This window comes from Linepithema humile, chromosome 4 (genome assembly GCF_040581485.1).
Source record: "Linepithema humile isolate Giens D197 chromosome 4, Lhum_UNIL_v1.0, whole genome shotgun sequence".
NCBI lineage: Eukaryota > Metazoa > Arthropoda > Insecta > Hymenoptera > Formicidae > Linepithema > Linepithema humile.
In genome coordinates this window covers 26,997,931-27,019,619 of record NC_090131.1, presented here as the reverse complement: position 1 = coordinate 27,019,619, position 21,689 = coordinate 26,997,931, and the positions used below count along the sequence as shown (strand labels likewise).

Here is a 21,689-nt window from a genome sequence, read left to right as displayed (position 1 = left end):
CGCAAAACTTTTATAAGAAGCATCGGTTAAAAAAATCTTGTTACAATCGCAGCCATCGATTTAAGAATACAACATGACGTCACGTTGCTGGTGTTACCTTATGGCGTTTCAAGTTGTTGCTTTATTTATTACATTTATATATAAACGCTAATCAGAATATAGAAAAATATATATACTTTTTTACCTTATAAAAAATGATATGAATATATCATGTATTGTTCTCACCACTGTAACTTTGTTACTCCTTAATCATAAGCATAACTTTATTTTTCAGGAACACTTTTTAATCTCTCGAATCTTCAGAGTCCTCATCGACTCAGTTCTGCATAAATGTTTCTATTTCTTCGACCCTAAAATATATACACGTAAAATTATTTTCTCCAAACAATATGTACAATAAATAATATACGCGGAACGAACGCTTACGTTCGAGGAACATATGTCATATTTTCCACCCCGGTCTCTGTTATGAGGACATCATCTTCAATTCTGACGCCACCGAAACCGCGGAATCTTTGCAGCTGTTCCGGCACGAGAAACTTCGACTGCTCGGGATTGGCCAGTGCTGCGTCCAGTAACTGCAACAAATTAATAAATTAATTAAAAATTAAACTAGCGTTAAAGTATTTGAAAGAATCATTCGTTGATTATTTCGACACTTACGCAGTCTATGAAGTAACAGCCCGGTTCTATCGTGAGACACATTCCGGCGAGCAGCGTTCGAGCGGTTCTCAGCTTTCTCACACCCGCTTGCGTCGAGCGTTCAGGGTGACCCGGTAGATAACCACCAACGTCGTGCACGTCCAATCCCAGCAAGTGGCCTAGTCCGTGAGGCTGAAATACCTCGTTCAAACCCACTTTTATCATGTCCTCGACGTCGCCCACCAACAATCCGCCCTCCTTCAGCGCCGTCAGCATGACTCTGTTCGCTAGAAGATGCATGTCCGTCCAGACGACGCCCGGCCTCGCCGCCGCGATCACCGCGTCACGCGCCTTCAGCACCGCATTGTAAATCAGCTTCTGGTCTTCGGTGAATTTCCCGTTGGCCGGAAAACTGCACGTGATGTCGGCCGCGTATCCGCAATAGTTGCCGCCCATGTCGAACAGGCTGCACGGCAGAGAGGATGTGTTATGCAACGTGCAACACGCAACGGATTTGTAATGAATATTTTAACAGTGTACGAGCGCGACGAGCGAGCGATGCGACGCGGAAAATTATTTCTAGCGGAAATCTTACCACATGTCTCCGTCTTGTATGACCTTATTATTTGGCGCACCGGCGTGACCGTAGTGCAGTATGGAGGAATTGTGTCCGGAGCCGCAGATGCACGTGTAAGACGCGTGTCGGCATCCTCCCTTGTCGTACACGTAATGCAGGAAGCAAGCCTCTGCGTTGTACTCTGACATCCCAGGACGCAGAAAACGCATTACGGCCTTGTGCGCTTCCGAACTTATCTTGCACACGTACCGCAATACCTCAATTTCCCGGGAAGATTTTATCACCCGGCTGCACAAAACAAGAAGAATAATTTATATATATATATATTCTAAAAACAAACATGCAATTTTTTATTCAAAGACGTTTATTTAGAATACAATGCTTCGCGTTCTTCTTAATTTCCTTTTGTCAAGATAAAAGATTTACATTTATAACTTTACAAATTTATTTATTTATAATTTTATTTTATAAATTGCACGCTTATATAAGTATGTGTGTCGCACGCGCGAAACGATTCACAAAGCATTTTCAGCAGCGTCTAAACTTTGCGACAAGTAAGATAACATTTTATCATCTTGGTCTGCCACTTCCGTTAATTTCGTGTAATCTAAACATGTAACCCGAAACCCTAATTTTCTAATTTGCCTCTTCCTCATTATCTGCGGTCCTATTAAAAGCCGCGTGTTCCAGCAATAATACTCGGGCAATTGAATTAAAATTGCAGTATTGACGTTTCTTTTTTTATGCAAGTTTAAGTTAAAAACTGACGTCGATTTTAAAAGTGGATGTACCAAAATATCCAAAATGTAGAAATTTATGAGCGGCAGTCTATTTAGTACCACGCTTCTGCTCAGTTTATGTTCTCCGCCGACCAAATGCGCCAATGGTTTGTGTATTTTATTAACAATGCCTCTAATTCTCGTGTCCAAGCTTAACGACTTTGTACTGCAGTCTAAATTAACCGGGCTACCTTGATAATCCTTACACTCTAACGACATCGTCGCGTCGAATAATTTTAACTTGGTTTTTAAGCTATTGACGAGAGGAGCGTCTTTTTGAGACTGCAGTCTGTTCACGATATACGTGTTGAAGACTTTATCCAAGAATTTTATGGGATATCTTTCGAGATACGTGCAAGAGAGAAGAATGTCCAAAATGTCATTTAACTTCAAATCTGAGAATCTCGCATTTATCACCTCGTCAAAGATTTTCCAAAACTCGGCCGCATCCGGCGGCCGTACGTTCAACAATCCGAACGGTATAAGAATGAGAGATAATAGAGAAGGCGGAATTTCCATGCCGCGTTTCATGAAATATTTTCCGCATTCGGCAAGAATGTATGGATTTCGAATTTTTAAATCCTTGCAGTAATCCATGATAGTGGCGATTAAATTGGGATGTTTGATCTCGGCGCTTTTAGCTGTCATGTATCTCGCCAGTGCTTGCTCCACATTTTCGTCGATGTACTTTTTCATGTGTAAACTGCTGATGAAATTGATTAGATCTGTCTCGGTTGAAGTAGTCATGCTCACGTTTGCCCATTTACTGGCGCTTGACAGACACCCTTTCGAAGACTCCCTGCCATAAAGACAGTCTAATATATGAGCCATCTGCGACCCAGTCAGCTTCAGCCATTGCTCCGAAAGTTTCTCCTCCAAAATAATCTGCACCATAATTTTACTTCGATTAAAATATATCAACGATCTAAATAACGGTACTAATAAATTCGGCTTGATGTCCTGCTTTTTATACGCCAAACCTGCCCACAATGTGTCAATGCAGTTTCTGTACTTGGGGTCTTTGTAAGAAGCCAAGATCTTCACCGCTCGAATTAATTGCGATATCGTGAAGTTTCCGTCCGTAGCTCTGATCATAACTTCATTGCACATCCGATCCTTGTAAAAGTTCTTCGAAGGACTGTATCTGTCTCTCTTCAACGCTTTCAGTCCTTGCAATATCATCTCGTTGTCGCGACTCTTGATAATTAGATTTACAAGTTGTCGCAAAATGATGTCCCTGTTGATGGCTTCTGCAGATGGCTGATTACTCGACAAGGTTCGCCGATACTTGTACCACCCGTTCTCCAATTCTATCATTTTTCTCAAGCTCTTAAGCGCTATCCGGCAGTTTATCTCGTCGGCCATTCTGCTCTCCAGCAAGGAATAAATACCTTTATCTTTACCCTCCGAATTTATCGCGTCTAAAACCTGTTCCACGTCTGTATTTTTCAGACGTCTAATATCCGAGAAGAAGAGTATCGCCGTACCTTCATCAGTCTCTATGCTAATACTGTGCTTTGAGGAGCCGTTTTTTTTCACGCTTGTGGAATGAGGAATATTTTCTTGATGGATTACTGCAGACTTTTTATTTTTATTCGACACCGTCGATTCAACAGCCTTTTTGCTTCTCTTATCAAAGAGAACTTCAACGTCGGTAATTCTTCTAACCACTAAGGGAACTTCTTGAATGTGTGAACCTTCTTGCACAAGGATGTTTGTTTGAGTCAGCTGTGTTTCAGCATGATCATGTATGCTTGATTGAAATAATCTCTTTCGAAATTTGAACATCAGACTACATGGCTGCGCTAATATTCTCGCAGAAAATTTTCCCACGAATATATGCCTTGAGATTATCATCTACAATATTAATCGTAAATGTAATAAAAATATGATATATGCTGTAATAAATTTTCCTTTATTTACCTTTTTTATATTGTATCACATATTCAATGAGATCTCTTTAAAAAAAATTCAAAGATAATCTTCATATTTATGACTGCAATATCACAGAAAGGGCCATTTTATTTTTAATTATTTTGAATGTGCGCCAAACGTATTGAAATAATTGGTATTATAACCCAACAGAGAAAATTGTCAGAAGTATACCGATGTGGAAACGCAGCGATTGCACAAGTCGACCAGTCGATGGCGACACTGATTCTTTCAAGCAGTCGACGCTCGATAAATAACAAAAAACTGAGCTCACAAATACATCGTGTCTCATTTTAATTATATCAATTTTAATTAAATTAATTAAATTAATTATCTTACATTTTAATATCTCTCGTATTATTTAAAATCCGTATTTAATTATTTAATCGGAATCAAATTTATCTTTTGCTTTATTCTTCTCTCTCGAAATAAAATTATAAAATTTATTATTAACACAAGATAAAAATTTATATGCTTACCATTCACATATTTCCGGGTACAGAATACTATTATCCACTTGGAATCTATGACGAGAAACTCAGAATTAGATCATCGTCAACAGTGACGTGTTTCTAATGTGATTCATTGTCATACTTACTTGTCGATATCGTCAAAAACCGTTGCGCGCGTTACCAATTTGCTATCGCTGTTCCTGCCGCTCTGCAAAATGCAAAAGAAAAACAAGAATTACTTACTCGCAATTGATTCTGCAGTTTGAGAGACCTTATACACTCGATGTGAAAAGTCGTATCGTGGGTCGAAGTAAAAGTAAGCCTTACATAATTTCAATTCAAGTCAGAATAGAGAAAGCATTCTTTTATCCGGTCGGAAGCGAAACAAACGTTTTTCTGTGCCATCGATTTCTATAATACATCCGCATAAGATACATTCATGATAACATACACATATTTGAGTGGACAATAACGCGAGTATAAATTCTTTATGCATCGTGCAATAATTAAGTGATTAAGTGGCACATAAAATTGTGCCTCAACAACAAATGACTAATATTTAAATTTCAAATTAGTATTTATTATAATAATGTATTTTATATTTTTCTACAATAAATAAAACATGATCTTTTTATGTGAATTTATGCGGAATGATTTATAATATTCACGAACACGTCACGGTATATTTTTTTAATAATTTCTTGCGCAAACAACTGTAAAGTTTATTTTCAAGCGAAATATGTCATTACACCGCGCACCTGCATAATAACGTTCCGTTGTTTTTGCCTACGCTTGCGATATTAGAGAGCATTAATCGTTTTTCGCTGAGTAATAGATAAAACGGTTTTATCGGCTAAATGGCAAGTAAGGGCGGCGAATGCGCCAGCGTCGGCATTTGTTGCGTCGGATATTGCAAAAGACCGTGCAACGTGTCGCATAAAAATATGCGGCAGCAATATGCGGCTGCAATGTAATCATAATTAGAGTTGTGGACGGAACAGCTACATAACTCGTCTATAAAAGACAAGTGACTGTCAATACTGAGGATGTTAGAAAATAAAACTGATATAGCGGCGAACTATATTCCACACCGGTTAGAGAATATACACGTCATTACATGATCGCGATACTGCGACAATTTGCAATTCGAATAAAGTTGGAAATAAAAATAAAAAAAGTGTTATTGCACTTGTTTACGAATAATTAAAATTTATTTATGCTTATTTAAAATAGCGCTGGCTAAACTTTCACGAAATCAATATTAATATTAATACGTCGCGCGTGATATTTATTGCATAATTTATTTTATAAAGGTCAGACGCGAGAACCTCTATCCCTCTCTATAATTAGACGTTTTATTCTGCGGCACGTGTAACTGTGTCCTTATGTGAGTATTTCAATGCCTTGCGTACGTGTGCGACAAACACAGTTGCTAAGCATGAAAGGTTGCATTGCGATTCGCTCGTCGTCGATCATGTCCATGCCTATTTTCTGCCGAGCTTGAACCTCGCCATTAATCTTGCGCCCGATTGGGATCGTGATGTAATGTCCTGTGACCCTACAGTTTCCAAACTCGTCTCATTTGCCATGCAAATATGACGTAGCCTGTCTATCAGTAATCGTGCATTCCCAATCAATATCGACCAAGCGGCTGTCGTTGCATCGGCACATAACGGTGGTATTTTAGATAAAAAAAATTTAGCAATCAAACTTTAAACGTGTGCAAGTAAGCAATTAATAATAATTCAATCGTATGTACACAGTGCGCTAAAAGTATCAATATTCAATTAACAACAAAAATATCTTATAAAATTATTTGTTTAAAATTAAATCATCAATAATTAAAAATTGTCGATTGAAGCACAATTCAGCACTTTGTTTTCTGAAACAATATTTTCAGTTGCGATCTTGCATGACGCATATATGCATCATGCAAATATATACGCGGATTTGTTAACATATTCCGAGCGGCATGAATCATTTTGTTTCTAACGGTGTTTATCAACCATTAAATTAGCTTTGTCATGCGTGAATATCGCATTGTTGAGTAGTAATCGGCTTGAAAAGCATTGTTTACAAACAATATTCTGTGGTAATAATTAAGGATTAAAGCGCGAGGTAATTTCACATTAATTCCATAATAACGGTAATTCGACGTCCTCGCAATTTAACAGTAATCAGTTATCGTGCATTCTCATCTCATTATATATGAAGTGAAATCATACATTGCGTCACATGTTAATGTAAAATTTGTGAGGACGGAAACGTTAATCACGAGATAACTTAATCGTACCGCAACTAGAAACATTTGATTTCACATTGCCCATTGTACAACCATTACGTTAATCTTTAAAAATAACCTAGACCAAACATCGAACATCATAAAGTTGTTTCTCTGAAATAAATATGAAAAAAATCTCGATATTGTATGAGACGTTGCATAAAGGTTAATATTTAACAAAACAAACTGGTTCCCAGCTCTTACACGCAATTAAATAAATTAATTAAATCGAGATTTTTATGTAAATAATGAAAAAATTAATTTAAAAATAATATATCTTCAACAAGATTAAAATATAAATGAGAAGTATATAAAAAAATTCAAAAATCTTAACTTATTATAATTATTTATACATGCAATCATAAATTTAAAGCACAAAAACGCTAAAAAACGACGTTAAAAAATTTTGAAATATCATTCTTACGAATCTTAAAATATTCTGCAAGAAAGTTTTGCAATGCTGCCGATCTTACGAATAGAATGGCATTCTGCTCTCTTATACATTTCGAAATAGCATAAGACGATCACAATTGCTCACGGGAATACCAAGCAATTGCTCTATGTCTTATTCATGTCAGCCTTTCTGCGCGTATCAGCAAAATAACACTTTCTAGAAAACCATTAAATATTGATTTTTCCGGCAAGTTTTGCGGCGATTCGATTTATTGAACGTCACTGAAAATAGAGAGAAGACACAAGGCCGGAGTTTACGTGACACTGCTAGAACTAATCAGCGTCTTTGTGCTAATGTACAAACCAGCCTAAAGACGGATCTTGGCAAATAAAAAAAATAACAAAACACGCCTTGACTTCGTCTTCACGTCGACCATAGCTTCGCGAAGCGAAATTTTATTCTCAATATTGAATCTTTTATATCGTGTAATGTCGGCATTGTTGGACGCAACAAATCATCGTTATTTTGTAAAGGTTTGAAAAATTTATCCGTCACATTCGCTGTTTTATTCGTTTGTAAAAATGCATCTAAAATTGAAAAATCGATTTTCGATATGGAAAGAAACTTTAATAAATTACCTTTCAATTCTTTTACTATTGCAAACTTATATCTTTGATCGACCTGGCTACGCTCAACAAGCGCTGACAGTTTGAACATGGTCTGTCAATTTGCTCGATAAGACGAAAAACATATGCAACACGCCGCAATGTGCAACGCAACGAATGCAACCCAATAATCGCACGGTGTAAAATTCTTAGAAAATATCTCTGTCGCTTTTAAGAGTTTCCTGTTTTCATGTACATCATGCGAGCATCTCCTGGAATCGTCCGATGTGCTACGAGAATCGAAACATTTTAAATTGCCCCAAATTACTCTAAATTGCGTGTTCCCGCGTGACTGGTATTAGCAAAACTAGTTCCGCGAATTCGTCGAATATCTTTACGACTGCGTCACAAAGTTGCAAAGCATCGCTCGTATGACAACGGTAAGCATAAAAATTCCTACAAACGTACAACTGATATACGTACTTTGATATACAGGTCATACGTTTCTTGTAAATTTTGTAATTTTCAAGATAATGTCGTTTATCGTCGATAGCGATAGCTGCTCTGAACTGTCATATCACACTTTTATCTCACAGACTTATGTAACCTCTAGGATTATTTTGAAAACACTATATACAGCAAGATTCTATGTTTAATGTATATTTTTATACACCCAAATGTATCTAAATCTAAAAAGTATTTTCACAAATATATTTACCTTAATTTAAAAAATAAAAAAAATTTGTAAAGTTATATTTTTAAATAGAAGAGTTATGAACATATAAAAAGCTTCTTATTTTCATTGTATAACATATATTTATATATATTATTCGTATCTTCATTATCTGAATGTTTTACTACTTGTGAATAATCTACTATTCGAACGTTCTATTGTCCCAAAGTCTCCTTGTAGTATTAAAGTATTAAAGTATATTATCTCTTTTTCTATAAAAATAACAATACTTCTTAAAGCTCAAGATATAGAAGATAAAGATAAAATTGTGGAGAACATACCAATGACTGAATTGTTATAAATGTATTTCTAAAAAAAGACAAGCTTATCCTACAAGAAAGAAAAGCCGTTTGGAAGCCGTTTGGAGCCGTTTGGAAGCCATTTAAAGACCATTTCTGACAGTTCTGGAAATAAGTTCATTCAGAAATGGATAATAAATGGCATAGAAAAAGAATTTACATTCTGTTCCAGGTACCTGTATCCATTTACTGAAAGTGCTTTCTGCACCACCAGTTATAATCGATATGAGGTCGGTCGTGTGTCTTTCAGACTTCGTGCGCCAATGACGCGAAATCTATTTGCAGTGGCGCGCGTTATCAGATAAGCATTCACGTAATATATTCGTACAGTTCGGGTCGCTCCTAATACCGCGGTCACCCAGTTACGTCGTCACTGATGCAACGCGCGCCACAGAACAAATTGTTGCTCGTTAGATAACGACCGATTGAAAAATTCATCGGCCGTTTTTCAACGCGCGCAAGCTATAAACGCGATATCTGTGTCAGAGCGCGGCAGCGAGCTGTGTAAATCGCTACGAATCCGGTTGCTTCTGCTATCAGTTCGCGAACTTTTGCTACGGGGTCGCAGATGGAGCAAATATTCTATATTCTCATGCCTTATCGCGTAGCGTGTCGTCGAGCTTCGAATAAAAGTATCATACCTGACCTACCTGATATTTAAGCTTTTTTATAAACAGTGTGGCCGCGTTGCATCACTATTTTCTAAAAGCGGATTTTAAAAATTGAATTATGGACAGACTGACCGAAATCAAATTTCAGACAGGAAAGATATGAAAGCAAGCTCTAAAAAAAAAAACAGAAAATAAATGAGAACTTAAGCAAGGCAATAAAAGTGCTGTTTAGTTTTTGATTTCTTCAATATCCTGTTCTATTTTTCAAAGAATGATAAAATATACATGCGAATAAAAATGCGATGTATACATGCACCGATTATTGCATAAACAAGCGCGTTGTCTAGAGCCAATGTAAACAAGACGTTCCGGGATTCTCTGAAATCTCAGCATAATTCCAACCCGCGTAGCAACAGAGCGATGTTTAAACGCGCGCGCGATATTTCCACGGGGGTATTACACGCAGGATTTTTGCGACATCCATTTAGCACGCCATACAGAACAGGATTGGTAAGTCATTCAGCGAAGGCAACGTCAGACGATGCCCTCGCTCGACAAACATTCGCCAAGCCGCGCGACAAATGTCGCATCGTGCAAATGAAACACGCTCGACGAGGCTCTAATTGGAGACGACAATGCGGCAAAAGTTCGCACGCACTCATACGCGGGCGCATTTGCATCCGTTCGCAATGTTTGGCAAAGGAGAGCGTCTGGAGCCGTCGCTGTCTTTTAATGTAAGCGACTCGCAACCAGTCGACCGACGTAACTTTCTCGACACATTGTAGAGGCAGACAGTCGCGAAGGAGGCGAAGGTAAACGTCACGAGAATGCCTGGCGGATCGCTTATTGCGAGACACACACATGTAGAAGAAGGTGCTCAACCTGGGGACTCTTTTAACACTTCAATTTGTTTCTATTTTACGGTTTAGAATTTTTTTAATTAGCGACAGAAATGAGAAACAATTTTCTTTCAATTATACTATAAGTAGAGAGCAGATTGTAATTGCAGTGAAATTATGGTCATTTCAGGTTCAGATTGTCCCTGGGTTGAGCACTTTCTCCGCACTTGAAGAGAAGGCATGCAGGAAAGCCGTCCATCTGTTCCCAAGCGCGACTTACCAGCGTGAGCAAGAGACGCGCTCGCTTTTCTCTTAGCACGCGCGCGATCTCATCGGTGTAGTGAACCTCGTCCACGCCGTATCGCTCCTTGAAGTCTTCCAGGGTGTGCAGCTTGCCCTCCCAAATCGCGTACTCGGGCGGCAATTTCGGCACGAAGAGGATTGAGGCGCCAGTGCCCAGGTCGAGAGCCCCGTAACATCCCGGCTCCTCTGCGCCGAAGCACCATTGAAAGAATGACTCCTGATAAAAAGGACAAATAAAGAAGTCAAATAAAATACGAGCTGCGGAAGTCAGAATGGCGAACAATGTTGAATAATAAAAGAGCTTCAAAGAAAAATATCGCGTAAAAATAGCAGCGAAATATTGTCGAATATTTTTTTAAACATTTTGAAAATTGCATAGCCAATAAATTTCAATCATCTTCGATCTTTACTCTTGGCAACTTTTGCACAACAGATACATAAAAATCACAGAACGTGAATAAGTCTAAAAATAACGGAATAAGATATCGCGTAGCTGAAATAAACGATGTTTGTCGCGATAGTAAATATCCCGGCAACAATATTCCCGGTACGTTCTTATATGCTTCCATTCTTCGAGTTCCATTCTCGAAATCAAATGTCATGATATTTATTCCTCGACTTCCTCAAATAAATAGGTCATCACGCGATATTACGTGAGAAATCGATGCCCGGCCTCGACAATGCACAGTCTCGACGAGCGCTCACGTCGACCGTATTCCGGCTGTATTTGAGAAGATACGATGATAGTGCCACGTCATCGCGTTCGATACTAGGTACAGTCATCCGCCCTCGGGGTCGTCGGGAATTTTTCTCCACAGCCGAATAGATGACGTTTCGCAATCGTGCGAAGCGAAGTCCTGACGCGTCGTTTGCCTTCATGAACGTAAGACACGGACCGCCGATTACGACGGACACTCGGAACTTTCCGCAGCTTTCAATAGCCGGCTCTTTTCTGACCGCTTCCTTTTTTTCACGCACAGTAAAAATGTAATAGCAAATTCTCCACGGCGATCTCATGGCCGGTCGGACCTTGAATTCCCTCGGCTTAATACCGACAGCGCTTCGAAAAAGCTTGTACAGGAAACAGGATCACGCGAGTGTATCCACACCGCCACGGCGTTTCCCCTTTGCCCGAGATGGACGCAGCGGAAATGCCGTTCCCGGTTGCCACTGTTTGACCGTTTTTATCGAATAGAGCCACCGCGGTCTCGGCATAAAGGCGTCCTCAACCTTGAAGACCTGACCTGTCTTTTTGTGCCAACAAATTCCACGACCTTCCCAGATTTGTTCGGATCAAAATATTTTCTTCCCGAACTCGGGACAACGAGACTACCAGCAAAAAATAAGAAAAACAGAAAATATGACAAGAATATATGACTTGAGAAACGAAAAACATGTTTTATCTCACAATCACTGACGTAACACTTCGTACCGTTTTTATTTCAAGTTTGTTTTGACTCTTGCTTTCTATCTCGTTTTAGATAAATAAAATTTATTACATGACTAAGACAGATTGTGATAAATTTTTTGTTCAAAAAAAATAAAAAATACTAGAGATATTACACATTTTTAATTGCTGCTTTAGGCTAATGCGAAAAATTATATTTTCAACTATAAGCTGAATGAAATTTCACCCAAAGGAATATCAGTAGACCGCTAAGTAAAAAGAATAACTCACATTAAAGATAAAAAAAAAGTATACGCTCGTGCGTTGGGGAGCGATTAAAGAAAGAAAACAAATGCGGCAGGTGCAGCTGCGAAAGCGGATTTACTATATATGCTGGATAATGCCACAATATCGCATCCTTAGCATTGGCGGAGGCATCTGCGCGGTCGTCGTCGTCATTGTCGTGAGTTCCGAAAAACTCAGCAGGTCGAAATTCCAGGGATAAAACGATGAAAGAAATAAGCCGAGAACAAGTCGTAACGCGTTGCGCCTTGTGTTTGGGTTCAAGAGCTGGAGTCTTCTCACTCTCTCCGTCTCCTGATCGCTCTCGGATTCGCGTTTCCGTCGGTGTACTGGAAAAGACGGAGAACGGGGAGAGAGGAAGGCAGAACAGCTTCAGAACGATCGGCCATCAGGTCAACGTGCTCTCGGCACAACCAGCAGGTATTATCTTAAAGGAGCTACATATATTCTATATATATATATATATGTATAGCATACATATGACACGTCGTTGTGTGCGCCACATAATGCTAACCTAGGATTATCTGTTACCTTGTCACAACTATTTCATTTAGAGCATTAATGGACAATTTTTCTGAACCTTATAATTTTTATCATAAGAATTCAAAATTATGACATTCAATTTTTAGTATTGCAGATTGTAAAATATTATAGTTTTGAAATAATAATGTTTGAGTTGAAGTTTCAGAACTCCAACATGCTGAAATATGAACATTCTTTCGCGTCTTGTATGTAAAATATTTCTAAAGATTATAAAAATTATAATGTATCTTAAATGCTTTTCTAACTATGTCATTTAACTAATTCGCTATATAATTTACTCTTAAAAATTATTATTATTTATTATTTTCGCCGCGAGCGCTATGTATTGAGCGCGGCAGGAATACGTCGAAAATACGTACGACGACGCGGATTAATACACAACTGCATAAAGAAAGGATCCGGCGACAGAAGGGTCTCGTATTGATCGCAACATCGCGCAACAACAAGCACCGCGATATCGAATTCAGCACGAGTACATCGTTTTAACTGTCGAGCAAGCGCGCGCGCGCGCGCGCGTTGCGCACAAAGAAACGTGCGACCCGCTATTCGCCAAATTAGAAACTGGAACACCATCTTGATTGCATGCAAGCAGGATGTCCCAGAAGCACCGGATGTTCGTCCAACCGCGGATTTTACGATAAATATACCGTTGACTTTTCCCGTATAAAAATATTACGATGCACCATTCGATGTAGATTTAAAATTTTTCGACATTAAATGTCTTAGAAATTAAACCGAAACCAGATTTTCAATTTCTCTGCGATTGAATAAAACGAGCACATTTCTCTCTAAGCTTTCATCAGTTCGGCGCAAACGTTGCTTGGGAAGATCAACAATGACGCAAGCGTAGCACAAATCCGAGCTGGTCTGGAATATCTCGAGATAATGTTCACATTACTCCCATAGCACAGATGCAAACAAAAAATGTAACCAGTAAAATTTAATCAGAAAATGTACCCAGAAACCTCAATCGAAAACCTCATTTTTCTCAATTTCAAATCGAACATATAACAGTATTACTTTTTTCAACGTAATCTATCATCTTTTCGAAACTTAGCTTATCGCTTTCTACTTTTTAATATGCTACAGCCTTAACCCGCAAACATATCATGTGACTCCTTGGCTCCAACTCCCTCGCGTTTATCATTTTTACTTGTTCTTGTATCATAAAAATTCACCGCGCGAAGCGAAATGATTTCGTTGGCAAGAAATAATTTAGGTCGTGTAGCCGCATTCAATGCTGAATGTACTAAATGTGGCTGTATGATTATCAATCCGTGATAACGTTGAATATAACCTGCACATTAAGTTGTGAATGGAAATGTGGTTGCAAACTTAACTGAATATCTAATGTAGCTCTGTGAATTGTACGTTAGCAGTCGAACAAAAGAGCAAGTTAACGAGCATCGCGATGAAAAATATAAAAACGTTATTTTTAGATCTCTGAAGATAACAATGGGCAGCCTTAATCACGAGGAATTCCGAGCGGCACAAATATTTCACACCATCTGTACTCACAGAAAGATCACTAAGCGTTGAATACAATCGGTTCGAGTTCCACTATTTCACGTGGGAACGACCGGAATATATTCTAACACACTGTACACCTGGCTCACCGACCCAGCAAGAATTTCGTCATCTAATGAACTTATATATTCTCTCATGGAATAAAATAAAATTTAGGTTAAACCGTGGGAAAAAGTACAACTACGACAAAGTATGACAAGTACCTAAATATAAAAAAAAAGAGAGAGAGCGAGAGAGAGAAATATAAAATATGTATAATAAATAAAAAATATATTATTACATTAAATACTAAATATTTAATGCAAACGATAAATTTAAGAGTTAAGAAATAGGTGGGGAAGATCTATTTCTCGGCCCATTAAAATTTTCTTGAAACCTGCTCCGCAAAACAGTCGCGGCCGAGCGCTAAACAAAGCGCGCATGTGAACGGCTGGAACACGGACGGACGAACGAACGGAACGGTCGTGTGTTTTTCTAGAGAGAGCCGTGCGAACGGTACCTCTTGGTTCTAGTAAAGCGAGTTTTAAAGGCAATCTGCCAGAGCGCCCGTCTGCACGCCAGGAGCGTGACGATCCGGGTCGTCATTCGTTGCGTCGATTTTCGGCGACTCGCGAACTTTGACGAGAGCATATTTTCGGATGTTAATGTAGCGTAAACTCTATTTACTAAAATAATCTGGTGCAACAATTTATGTAAAGCGGCAATAAAACTCTCCTAAGAAAAATTTCGACATCATTATTATCTCTTGCATCATTACTGTTTCGTTATGTAAAAGAATTATATTATGTGCAAATTAATTTCAGAAAATAAAAGTAGCGGAAAGGAAAGAAGCAAAGATAATTATTTTATACAACAAGAATAAATTTAAAAAAAAACTGATAAAATATCGCTTTGAAGAACGAAGTCGTAGTGCGCTTCGCAAAACACACACAGTGTTATTTTATAAGAATTCTGCAATGCTTATCATGCGATAAGACAGCAGATAATAATATTTGGTCTTCACATCTCACAAAATTATCTGATATCAGCCAGGCTGTGCGCATCAGCGATCCCCGAATAAATTTCTTCTACAATGTGTGGTAAACAAGCCGCAGCGCGAATACACGAATACACTTTAGCATATTTATGTCATTAACACGCAGGTTTTTTTAACGCCACGCTATTTTAATATCTGACAAGCAAATTCTAAATAGCAAGTACAAAATATTTCTTCTTCAGTGGCAAACATAATTATTTAAGTGTCAATATTCTTGAACGCACATTTTAACATATGTTATCAGTTTCAGCATGTTATAAACTGTCATACAGTCATTCTTATCACTGACTAATTTGCCAATGTACCATTTGGCGATAAAAAGTTCGAATTCGGCGAATTGAATTTGCAATCGTGGCATTAATCCGTTTTCCGTCGAAATAAATCTAATGAACTTTCTCGTATCGACGGGGACGCACGTATTGAACACTTTCCGGCGAACTCAATTGTCTTTACGGTCGTTACTCCGGCAAGGGGCGTGCGACAAAAATAGCCGTAAAAGTCAGACCACGTAATTGCGGTTGAATCTTCGGAATTCTCATCTCCCATCGGTCGCGATCGCGCACTTCGCTTCTTGTACGGCGCTTCGGAAAGATCAAGGGAAGAAAAAACGATCCCTTCGCTCTTTCGACGCTCAATTCACACAAATACCGTGTTCAACGTTCGTAACCGATAGTATAAATTCCAGTAATATGAGAAATTCTTTTACGAGCGATGCTTAATAAAAGAAAACTTTCTGATGGTATCATCAAGTTTCAAATGGTTTTCTATTCGCACTCAAATTTTACATTCAAAATTTGAAATCCAGAGAATTCTAGTATTTTTTTTTAAATAAAGAAACCTTGATTTATTTAAAAGTATAAAAAAATTTTCCTGTTTTTAATATACGCAAATCAATTGTATTCTTATTGATCCGACAAAGATTCAAAAAGCAGTGTGTGAGCACGCACCTGTCTGAAGGGCCAGTTGACGTCCGTGTCGTTGAAGGGAACATCCAAGCCACCTTGGAGAACGACGAAAGTGCCCGTGGCAGAAACTTCGCTATTCGCGTGGAGACGTGAGACGAGTCGCTGGCGATTATCGCGAAAAAGAGACATGGGCACTTTTAAGGTCTCGTTGCATCGCCAGAAGTGAGCTTGGCCCTTGACGCATCTAAAATTGTATCTTTTTGTTAGCGAAACTCTGACATTAGCAAATAATATGTAATTGGCAGAGAAAACAAAAAATGATTGCGTAGAAGGCGATTACGGCGATAATCGTACAACTAATGTTCCAATTTTATGTTTGAACGTTAATATTGTCGCGCATATCGCGTTATTACTGAAAATCACTGTCATAAGTAACGTATATGTGAATTGCATCTGCAACGTTACGATACGTTGCTCCTAAATAATTATTTCGCTTCCGATAATATCGCCGAGACTTTCTAAAAAGAAAGTAGATCCGCCACGTTTATATCGCTCTGCCTGCTTACACATTGATATATCCGTTTTTACAACGCCGTAAACAAACGCATTTAGGTGATTCACAAAAATTGCGTCACAAAAGCGACGAAGCGTTATCGTTCGCATGAAATATTTGACAAGAAATTTTATAAAAGTATGCAACTCAGATTACAAACTTACGTAAACTATGTAAGAAAACACTTTACGTACAATTGAATTATTCCTGGTTTTATACGCTTCACAAGGCCTTCTTTAAGCAGACTGGCTCCAGACTTTATTTGAATAAATCGTAAACAAAGACAACGAGATGCGCGTAAAGGTGAAAAGGCACGTAGAAGGCGGCCGGTAATCATATTTTTAGTTAGCATATTTATGCGACTTAAGGTCATCGTGTGCATGAAAATTGTATAACTGCTATAATCTTCAGTCTCACTATTGGAATTTTTCGAGAAAATTCATCACCGTTCGTACAACTAAAAATTTTCAAAGAAATTTACTACAATCATTTATTATTGAGTAAAAATAATAATTTAAAAAATGAGAAAAATTATTGTGTGTCTAATAATAGAAAATGCGTGGCCAGACGACTGAGCTCGATATTTGGCGGCTAGTAATTACAGCGCGAGCGTAAAATAGAACCCGAGACGAGACGTCTATTCTCACGAAGGAAAGAGAGAGAGAGAGAGAGAGAGAGAAGTGGTTTCACGTGGCCTCGCATATGTATTCGGTTTATATTTAAGCCGTGTCATTGGACGACTCGCGTCTCTTGACTGACACAATTCTTGTTCTGCTGTATTCCCGAGATGAAACGCGTGACGGCACACAGGAAACTTGGAGCGCGCTAACGAGATACACGCGCGTAATCTGTATACGATCTCGCTATACTTAACGCTCCGCGCCCTCCCGGTATCTCGCTACCGCGTTCAAGCGTTTCTAAACTCCATCAAATTAGCTGCTCGACGCAACTTTTTTAACATTTATTTGAAAATTATATTTAACCTGGTTTGGTTCCTGAAGCTATTCCGCCAGGAGAAGTCATGTGCAACATTGTTGGGAACTCCATCGTTTGCTATACATCGATACCTTCAATCTAAACGTATCTCGTATCTCGAATTTCCGATCAATTTTATTTTTTCTGTTAATATAACAGTTTTTTCATGTATCAAATTTTTTTAAATAAACTTATCTATTAATAACTTAAAATCATTTTAAATTCAAAATTTGACAAATTAATCGGAATATCTTATAAGTAAAATTTGAATTTTAATTACAAAGTTTTGAATTTAAAATATCGATATGTGTGTATTCAATGTGTACGTGTCGATGTGTAAACTTTTTAATTGAACAATGACGTCACATGAATAATGGTATAAAAAAAGTTTATAATAGAAACTGTTTAATTATTTTTAACTCTATTAATTTAAATGAGATCAGACATGTGGAGTAAAGTAGAAGAGAGTTGCTATTTGACATTAAACGAAACGGCACGTTCTCAGCACGAAAGAAGTGAAAGCATCGCAGGTCAGATGCACATGTTCAATATTTTCTGTTAACTTGTCGCATAAACACTTCCGTCAATTCTCCTTGCGTTTGTATCTGAAACACGCCGTCGTAAAGCATCCGACATAAAAATTTTGTGCGAATATTCTCAGAATAAAACATTCCAGATACAATAATCACAATAATCGTAAGTTCGTAATCACACGATTGTGATTATTAATTTCGTTCTGACATATCGTGCAAATAAAATTCGGTATAATATGCGTGTTTTAATATAAACTTTTTAATGCAAAGTACACCGAATACAATATCTTCATATGTTGATACGATAATCATACATGCCTTAAAGCATTACGTACAGCTAAATAAGCAATTATATATTCCACGAACATTATTTTCTTGGATATGATATCGCACCGTGCTGCAAAATATTACGTCATCCTCTCTTTTCACTTGAAAGAGAAAAATTCACATATTTATCTACTCTTGTAGGTAAATAAAAGATTACATTATTTTTATTTATATCACAAAAAAAATTTATAGTTTTTAACTCCGTCAAGATCGTTCTTATCGTGATGTGCGAAGAGATGAGTAATATCATTGTTTACCGACGAAAAAAACAGAAGTATCAGTACGCACCGGTTTAACGTTACGTAAAATGTTAACATTGAAAAATACGAATGGTCTGAAGTGGATCGAAATTTAGAGGCCAACAAACAGTGATGATAACGATCCACACATCGTTTTGTTTACCATAAGTAATATCGTCATACTCTCGCTACAAAAAAGTGCGATAATACTTTGAATTTTGTTCTTGTCCCCAGTTATGTCATCAAAAATGAGACTAAATAAGCAACTTTCTTCGAACTTTTCCAATAATTTCCAGCAATTTTTCAGTGTGTAATAACAATAACAATAATAATTATAGCAAATTATAACAAAATATAATAAAGGAAAAGAATTGTATAAAAAATAATATTAAAAAGTTTCTAAAACTACAATTTTTAAAACTGTTTTCGTGATAAATCGTGTATAAAAAAATTGTTTTATTTTTAAACAAACATGATAAAATTCTGTTGAAATTTATAGCCGGCAATAATTTTCAAGAAAGTTTAACGTCAATTTCACACTCAGGTAAAAGGAAACAATGCGAACAGATCTGTATTTTAAAAGCAACCATAGTTTCTTCACACGGAACGGCCGACTACACGCTTAGCATAATGGCGAACAATGTAAACGTAAACAACGCGTCATTAATTCCACACGCAAGCCGGACAACCTAGAAACCTTCTTATGCAGTCGTGTTTTCTATTAAGAAATTCATTCTTGGCAACATATGAATAAAGACGTCATGTCCGTCAACAAATGCAACCAACTATATACATATATATGTCTCTAACCAACTATTAAACATCTTTCGCTTGACAATGTGAAACATTAAACCAAAATAACTAAAAGCTGTTTTTTAATATAAATAATACTATCGTGTATTTTTTTCTCCTTTGCTAATTCCATCACTGCTACTAAGGGTGAATCAATCAACATGAAGAAACCGTCAATTATTTCGACCTACTGCACGCGACGTTATGGTTTGAGTTGCGCGCGAAGCCTCTATTACAGTTCTCGACCCAACCCATTATTACATCTTGTACGAGAGTGCTGTTATCAGACGGTCCAAGGGTCAACGGCAAGATTCTAACGGCAAGCGAACGTCGCGTAAGCGCTCCCACAGCAAGCATAACCTCAAAATCCGGCCAGGTCAGGGGAAAGCGAGCACGATCAGGTTCGCCGACGAACGGGAGAACGGATCCACGCCGCAAGCGAGCACGAGCAATCTCACGATTCAACGCAAATACCATCGACGCTTTTTTTTTTTTTTTCAGTGTATCGCTCGTTGTCAAACTACTTACGAATCACGCGACATTTACATTTGCTCGCGTATTCACCAGTTTCTCGACACGTGATTTCCATACAAATAGAAATTGGCAATTGAAAACAATGCTATGTGTCATGTCATAAATAAAAAAAGAAAAGGATTAACCAGTCACAAAGAAATCATTGCACAGCTCTCGCGCGGCGAAATACTCGCCAAAAATACACCGATTCCGTGTCCCGAATAAAAACACTCGCGCGCGAATCTACTTCCGCGAAGGGCAATGACACGAGGAAGAGCCGGCACGGTATATAAATCGCCTGTGTTTATACATACGAGTCCGCGCGACTGTGATCCGCCATGTTGCTTGCTGATCGTAGTGTCTCCGCGACAGTAGGCGTTCGGCCTCAAGATTGCCACGTCGCTGATGTGTCCGCCGGTGCTCAAAACCGATGGACGAGAATGATCCAGGTGGTCACTGCGCGAGACTACCGGAAATCACGTTTCTTTATACGGACGCGCATTACACGTATCGGCTTCGTTATCGCGCCCGACAACGACGTGCTCAGCTGACAGCTCGGCCTGGTGATCACATGTTCGCCCGGCGCGTGGTAGTCGGTGACAGTCGACAATGGCCGACAGTAGCCGATCACGGTGCAGCCTGAAACGATGACGCGATCTGACGCAACGTTTGCCAACAATACCTTCGCCGTCATTGTTTACCAATTTTCAAAGGAAATTAGCGGACACTCTATCTACCGTATTTTTCAAAAATCATTAAAGAAAGCTTGACATGTTAAACTGAGTCTCCGTTGTAAGAGACAATGAATAAATCTCCATTTAAAAGAATAAGTTTTTTTTTCATATTCTACAGTACTCACTATAAAATAAATAAAATAATAAAATAATAAAAAGAATAAAAATATAACAATAAAAAATAGATTAGATCATATTCTATAAAAAAACTTTATAATACTGAAGACCTAAAGAAAATTTAATCCGAAAATATTCCCGTATTTTTATTCAAACAATTGATTTCATTGTTTATATGAGACTAATTGGTACTTATGATAACAATAACCGTGAAGAATATTACAACTTCATACTATCGCATTTACGCATCGTCGTTTTTTTCCAACGTGCAACTAGGTCGCATCGCGTTCGCTATCTCGTGCCGAAATCTGTGTCAACGCATGAACAAGGTCTTAGTATCTGTTATTAGACATTCGAATTGTTGACTTATGACCGGACCGCTTAAAGAAAGAGAAAGATCCATATCGAATCTATCGCTTCATAATTGTAGGTCAGTGGAAAAAAATGAAACGTTTAATTAATAATAAAAACATTCCGATAAAAAATCTTTCGAGTGCTCTCAATTTATATCAATAGAGATATCATTATTATTCTGCTGCTGCAAATCGATTCGGATCACTTCATGTATTTCAGAAATAACATAATGTTTATAAGTCGATGTTTCTTGTAAATATAACGTGCTGAATATTTCCAATTACTGATCTATCTCATTTTATTTTTATCAAAATACAAAAATATCAGTGTGATAATTCATGTTTGTTTCACCGTTTTTTCAAAGAACGGACAATGTTAAGCAAAAATCGCCATGTGAAATGCGA

At 37.9% G+C, this 21,689-nt stretch overlaps 2 protein-coding genes and 1 long non-coding RNA gene across 4 annotated transcripts; all 3 read right to left on the bottom strand.

Moving 5' to 3' along the window:
- Positions 1–55: 55 nt before the first annotated feature.
- Dip-C (dipeptidase C) lies at positions 56–20,537 on the bottom strand. Of its 2 annotated transcripts, none has more exons than XM_012371732.2 (9): positions 20,395–20,537; positions 16,191–16,392; positions 10,425–10,664; positions 4,529–4,590; positions 4,410–4,454; positions 1,238–1,507; positions 664–1,108; positions 427–578; positions 56–350 (listed from the first exon to the last, which is right to left on the bottom strand). In XM_012371732.2, the coding sequence occupies exons 1-9, from the start codon at positions 20,418–20,420 to the stop codon at positions 317–319; spliced, it is 1,476 nt and encodes a 491-aa protein (XP_012227155.2). In that variant the 5' UTR covers positions 20,421–20,537; the 3' UTR covers positions 56–316. The 2 variants fall into 2 exon arrangements, with proteins under 2 accessions (XP_012227155.2, XP_067209134.1); XM_067353033.1 differs by lacking the exon at positions 20,395–20,537 and adding an exon at positions 16,896–17,232.
- LOC136999320 (FAST kinase domain-containing protein 3, mitochondrial-like) lies at positions 1,516–4,403 on the bottom strand. The gene is made up of 2 exons (XM_067353026.1): positions 3,922–4,403; positions 1,516–3,855 (listed from the first exon to the last, which is right to left on the bottom strand). Exon 2 carries the CDS (start codon positions 3,853–3,855, stop codon positions 1,735–1,737), a length of 2,121 nt encoding a protein of 706 aa, XP_067209127.1. The 5' UTR covers positions 3,922–4,403; the 3' UTR covers positions 1,516–1,734.
- Positions 7,217–10,418, bottom strand: LOC136999328 (uncharacterized). Its single transcript, XR_010889698.1, has 2 exons — positions 8,871–10,418; positions 7,217–8,799 (listed from the first exon to the last, which is right to left on the bottom strand). It is a non-coding gene; the product is annotated as an uncharacterized lncRNA (long non-coding RNA).
- Positions 20,538–21,689: the final 1,152 nt, after the last annotated feature.